Genomic DNA, 6,000 nt, shown 5'->3' with positions numbered 1-6,000 from the left:
GCACAGCAGGGGTCAGGGGAGCTCAGGGGCAAAAACTACTGGAAGCCAGAGTAGCCAGCCAGAGGAGGAAGGAGAGCAGAGGGAGTGGCTGTGAGGTGTGGGGTCACCATGAGAGACCGCAGCCAGGGGACCCAGAGCAGCTCCCACCCCCTGCCCAGCACCAGGTCAGGTGTCCTTCCAAGGACATGGGCACATATACATGCCTCTTGTTTCTGGAGATTGGAGTGTGTATCTATCCCTCTCCCCCAAAGAGTCTGACAACCCTTGGAGGGTTGAGGTGAGGTCGGGATGGGAGAAGGGAGGTGTGTGCTCTCAGGGGACAGGAATATGCAAACCTCTGCAGCCTGATGCCAGCTCTGGCCTGACCTCAGAAAGCACAAGGGCTTCGTTCATGCACGGGGCGTTCGGGCATAGGTGTGGGGTACGGGCTTCTTTTTGGGGTGATGAGAATGTAAAATTGACTGTGACAATGGTTGCTATATACTAAAAACCATTGAACTGTACACTCTAAATGGGTGAATTGTGTGGTTTGTGAACTCTGTCTTTATAAAGCCACTCACACAGGCACACAATCACACACGGCACAAGCCCAGGAATCTTCTGCACACCAGGACACACACGGTCTCAGCTTGCTTCCTTTGCGCTCTGCTTTCACATGAGGGCAGAGGACAGGCTGGGCATCCCCTCCCCTCTGAAGCTTCCTCACCCGCCCAGGAGGTCAGGGAGGTCTGGGTTGAAGCAAAGGGGACCATGTATTTGGAACTGCATTAAAACCGTGATGCCAGGTGGAGTGGGGATGGTCTGTGGAGAGAGATGTGGGACCCTGACAGCAATGCACAAGGGATGGAAAGAGGTAGCAGGGACCGGCTGGGAGTCCAGATAATGGGGAGGGGCCTGCAGGGACAGGATTGGGTGAAAGGCCTCCAGCCCTCCAGCCCCCACCCCACAGGCTTTTGGTTAAGACTTACCTTCTGTGGTTTCAGATTAAAATAAAAAGACCCTGGGCAGGGGTGTATAGGCCCCCAGCCCAGTTGGGGCATCCTAAGTGTGAGTGAGTTTTGAGGGGGAGCTGGCACAAGCCAGTGTCCCTGCTGGAAGCAGAATCATGAGCCTTGGAGGGGGCGGTGAAACCCACCCTGGCTGCAAAGGCGGGGCTCTGAGCCTGGCAGTTCTGCTTGGAAATGGCCTGGGCTAGGAGCGGGGAGTTCATCCATGTGAGTTATTCATGAAGCCAGTGTTTACTGAGTGCCTACTATGTGCCAGGCGCAGGCTGGGTGTCAGCTTGGAGTCAGTGTGAACCAGGACACTAATGAGGCCATTTCCAACAAAAAGAACACTCACCTATGTGGGAGCCTTCATGCCACATGCCAGCCTTCTGGCCACGTTATTCCTGGTCCTAACACCATGCTCCAAGGGCAGGTCTAAGACACTGACTTTCACCTTCTCAAGGTCACACAAGAGCAGGGCTAGAGAGCAAAACGTGAGCACAGAGAGGATTGCAATTCTGGAGAGTGTACCAGGACCCCACTCCTGCGGCCAGAAGTGGGGAAGCAGCTGTCATAGTTACAGCCTCTACAAGCCCTAGCCCTGCAAGGGTGCTTCACAAATGGGAAACTGAGGCACACACAAGGGATGACTATGTGATTATCCTGACCAATTCTGAGGAAAAAAAAAGAAGCAGGCAGAACCCTGGGACCTGGGGGTAGCCCAAAGAGTTGCAGCTTCTTTCTGAGAAAGGACATCGAGGCCCCAGTAGGGGACTGCTGACCAGCGATCAGCCCAGGACAGCTAAGGAAGTCTCCAGTCCAGTATTTCCAGGGAGCTGGTGCCAAGCCCCTTTCTGTTTCCAGTCTCCACTCATGGCTTTCTCTTGTGGGGAAACTGGACACTTAGCATATTCTGCCAGCAAGGCTAGTTTTACTAGTTTGGCAAAAATCTTCCCAACACCCTAAGACTGAGAAACTAGGCTAACCACTGTGCATGGACATGGGGTGCTCCTAATTGCCCACCACTCATTAGCAGCTGATCACGGTTTGCCTTGCAGCCTCTCCTTCTGTCTTCACACTGCTATGTAATGCTCAGGAATTGATGCCCGCTCCCCCAAATTGACCTCCAACTATTTTCAAACAGGGGCTGCACTACTGAGGCTGAGTAGTGGGGAGGGAAGACTTGTGAATGGAGAGACCAGGCACTTTCCTCCTCTGCAACCAGGGAAGATGATCCTGAATGGCGGCCCTGGCAGCTATCTCACCCACACCTCTGTGTAACCCCTGTGCTCAGGTTTGTTAGCTGTCCAAAAATATGTATTAACAGCCTGTTTTATGGTTCTTTCTTTTTGGCTGGGGTGGGAGATAGGCCTAGAGAAGCATCGACACGAAAGTCATTCCTTCTTGGTTCAGGCACCTCTCTGAAGACCCAACGCAGACTAGATGAAAACATTGATCCAGTCTCCAGGCAATGGAACTGGAGAGGCAGGCAATGCAGACCTCACCCTCTGAAACGTGGTAGTGTCACCCTCATCCTTCAGTCTGGCACCAGGCCCTAGGACGGCTCTTCCTTCAGTCCTAGGCTTGAGAGTGCTGTAGGCCCGGGACTTAGCTCATAGGGTGGGAAGGGAACCGCACAGTGCAGGTCTCGGCCAGCCCAAGAGACCTGTGCACACTTGTGTCCCCTGTAGCCTGGCCTGTGTCACTTCCCACAGGCGCCGGTGCAGGGAGGGCGGCCCCCTCTTGGAGAGTCCCGAATGTGCGGGTCTGGGGCCTGGAGGGACAAGCTCTCTCTCCTCTCTCCCTCCAGCAAAGGGTACTGCCTGTATGCTTGTCCCAGGCCTGTCGCGAGGAGACGCTGGCTTCCCAGACACCTGCGGGAACAAACGAAGACCCTGCGAGAGCACGTGGGTCCTGCATGCGGAAGGGGGCCAAGCAGGGGGCTATCGGCCCGGGACTGCTGCGGGGAACAGGGGGCAAGGAGAGAAGGAGGTCTGACCTGGCCTGGACGTCCGAGGGTCGCGAGGATGAAAGAGAACGCTGGGCTGCAGAGCGGGGGCCGGGGGGCGAGGGCGGGGTCGAGGGCCGGGGGGCGGGGGCGGGGGCCCGGCCCCACCCGCCCCGCCCTGCCGTGCCCTGCCCTGCTCGGCCCCGCCCTGCCCCGCCCCTCCCCAGCCTGTCTTTCGAGGCCCCGGCCCCGCCCTAGCCCCGCCCCTAGAGCTGTGAGGTCCCGCCGCCGGCCAGTTGCCGAAACCGCGGCCCCGCCCCTCGGTCAGCGCGGCCCCGCCCTACCGGGTTGCTAGGGGAAGTGACGTCACAGCGCGATGGCGGTGGCTCCTTCCGGCAGCTGAAGGGGGTTTAGGCCCGGGAGATCCGAGTCCATCCGCGGCGGGGAGAGGGCAAGCGGGGTGGGCAGGGGCCGGAGCAGGGGCGGCGGCGCTCGGACTGTCCCATCCGTCCCGTATTGAGGCGTTGGGAGCGGCGGGGCGGCTGGAAAGCGATGGTGAAAGCGGGGCCGTGAGGGGGGCGGAGCCGGCAGCCGGACCCGCAGTAGCGGCAGCAGCGGCGCCGCCTCCCCGAGCTCAGACCCAGGAAGCGGCCGGGAGGGCAGGAGTGAACAGGTCGCGCCGCCGCCACCGCCATGGAGCTCAGAGTTGGGAACAGGTACCGGTTGGGCCGGAAGATCGGCAGCGGCTCCTTCGGAGACATCTATCTCGGTGAGGCGCCCTTCCCCGCGGATGGGCAGCCCCAAACCGGCGTCCCCCGGCCCTGGTTCCGCTCCGGCCCCCTCCCCGGCGACCCCGCCCCCGGCGGCCCCAACCCCAGCCCCCGCCCCGGGCATCCCCTCCGGCCCGTGGCGGTAAGCCGCGTCCCCGTCGGTTCGGGCCTCCCAGTTCCCCAGGCAGGAACTTGTGGCCTTTCCGACCCGCGCCCTCGAGGGCACCTGACCAACGTGCGCTCGCGGCCTTTGGGGAGCGACCGGGAGCCTCGGTTAGGCCCTCGCTACCCGCTCGGCCCGCCCGCCTTGTGTCCGCTCCCGGTGTCCCTCCACGCAGACAAAGGGCCGTCGGTGAGTGCGGCCCCCGCGTCCTGCGCGCGTGCGGTGGGCACGAGTAGAGTCCGGGGCTGGCCGAGGCTGCTTCGGCGCTCCTCGCGACGATGCAGCCCCGGCTGACCAGCCCCTCTGGCCCGGGGTCTGGGCCGTGGACCGCAGGTGGCGCTCAGGGTCGCCTGGGGGCCAGTAGAGTGGTCGTTGAGAACATGTTGCGCATCCAAGTTCTGTACTAAGTACCTCGGCTTAAACGAGAATGACATTCAGGTGATTCGGGACAAAGTCAGTGCTAGGGTGTTGGGAGAATTAGAGGCAAATAAAGTGGTAAAGCTCTGCTCATGAGCTTGTCCTTTTGCTATGAAAATTCTCCTGGTAGACTGGAAAAAAAGGGGATTAGAATGTTCTGGATTGTTTCAGATTTACAGTGAAAGAATGCATGTGTGTGATAAAAGGTTGGCTTGAGTCTTAAAGTTGGAAGTTTTAAAAATACAAGCGTTTCTCAGAGAAATTGTGTGTAAGTTACTCCTACCCCCGCATTTGGGGACATCCAGCCTGGCCCGCAATGCATGTGCAGAGGGACTGTCATTGTGCAAGTTTGGGGGTGAACATGCTCTGCTTGCGCAGCCCGCTCTGGTGTTTCTGTTTGGCTGGCGTACTTGTCAGGGAGGGTCAGGAATAGATTTGTATGTCAGTAATGCTTCTGGTTATGCCTTTCAGATGGTCCCAAGTGTGTGTGCTCATCGCCCCATCCTTGCCTCTTGTTACCTGGAGAGGATGCACGACCTCCTGGGCTAACAGCGTAAGAGGATTCCACACTTAGGGTAGTTCATAACTGCTTTTGGTACCCTTACCCTACAGTGTAATCCTGTCACATCAGTATGTGCTTTACTGCCCTGCTGAGTAAAACACACTTTAGAGATACTTGCATTTTACTATTTAAATATTTATGTCCAGTAGTCAGCAGTTGCCTTCTCAGCAGTGTTTTGGGAGGCGAAGTGCTGGGTAAATGCAAGCTGTTTGCCTTATTTATAGAACAATAGATTTTGGCAAAAGTTTTAACTTAGGATCTAGGAGTTGTACTGAAAAACCAATCTATTAGCCACCCTTGCACAGATATGAAAAAGTAGATATTTTGAACCTTTTTGTTCTCTGGTCTGAAACCTTGCCAGACAGTTTTCTGCTTTCCGAAGCTGCGTTCAGACAACCAAATCGTGGAACGTTGTCACCAAGTCATTCACAAAGAAGTTGAGAGTTTTGTGGGAGACCCTGAAAGCTTATTCACAACTGTGTCCTTTGGGCCTCACCTTGTGCTGGGCACACCAGTGGCGCTTGATCCAGCCAGACACCGGCTGACCGGTCCCAGAGGGGTTTGTCCTCAGTTTCCTCCTTCATGTTTATCCTAAAACGGATAGACTGTGGCTCTCGCGCCCTAGTTATGAGTACCCACGTGGCCCACCCACTGGAGTACACTTAGAGTTACTTGTGTGGGGTTGGGTACAACTGATTTGGCTTTGACTCTTGGCCCATGTGGTGGTCCCTTCAGGCTACATGGTACCCCACTGAGGAAATGTGAAGTGGTCTTGTTAGATTGAGATGTGACTGGAAAGGTGGGTCAGAGGCAGCTCACTATATACTGAAGTTAAGGGTCACAGGTGACCAACCCAAAGACCATGGGATGGATTGAGTCTTCTGTACCATGTTTTTTTTCTATTTGTTAGGCCACTAGTCGTTAGTTGAGGAATTCAGTCCTCATCTTAAAAATCGTTACGTTCTACGTATTCTAGCGTGACAGCAGTTAAAGTCGTTCCTACTGCTGTCATTTTGCTATAGGTCAGAATGCTCTTAACTCCTCCTTTTTCACCTTCGTTTAAATGTGGGGTTTGGGGTCTTGGGTTTCCACCTGGGACTTTCTAGTGCTTTCAGACGTTTGAAGCCGGGGGGGGGGGGGGGGGGGGGGGGGGA

General features: G+C 56.6%; 1 protein-coding gene across 4 annotated transcripts in view; it reads left to right on the top strand.

Annotated features, from left to right (window-relative positions):
- Positions 1 to 3,299: 3,299 nt before the first annotated feature.
- CSNK1D (casein kinase 1 delta) overlaps positions 3,300 to 6,000 on the top strand; it is a 37,474-nt gene continuing 34,773 nt past the window's right edge. For 2 of the 4 annotated variants that reach the window (XM_065897317.1, XM_065897318.1), the window contains exon 1: positions 3,628 to 3,703. In XM_065897317.1, coding sequence (XP_065753389.1) covers positions 3,628 to 3,703 — 76 coding nt within the window. Of the gene's footprint in view, positions 3,704 to 6,000 lie in introns of all 4 variants that reach the window. The other 2 variants (XM_065897319.1, XM_065897321.1) reach the window with 2 other exon arrangements.

This window comes from Phocoena phocoena, chromosome 19 (assembly GCF_963924675.1).
Source record: "Phocoena phocoena chromosome 19, mPhoPho1.1, whole genome shotgun sequence".
Taxonomy (NCBI): domain Eukaryota; kingdom Metazoa; phylum Chordata; class Mammalia; order Artiodactyla; family Phocoenidae; genus Phocoena; species Phocoena phocoena.
The sequence above is the reverse complement of the archived record's forward strand: the minus strand, read 5'-3'. Positions and strand labels throughout refer to the sequence as shown.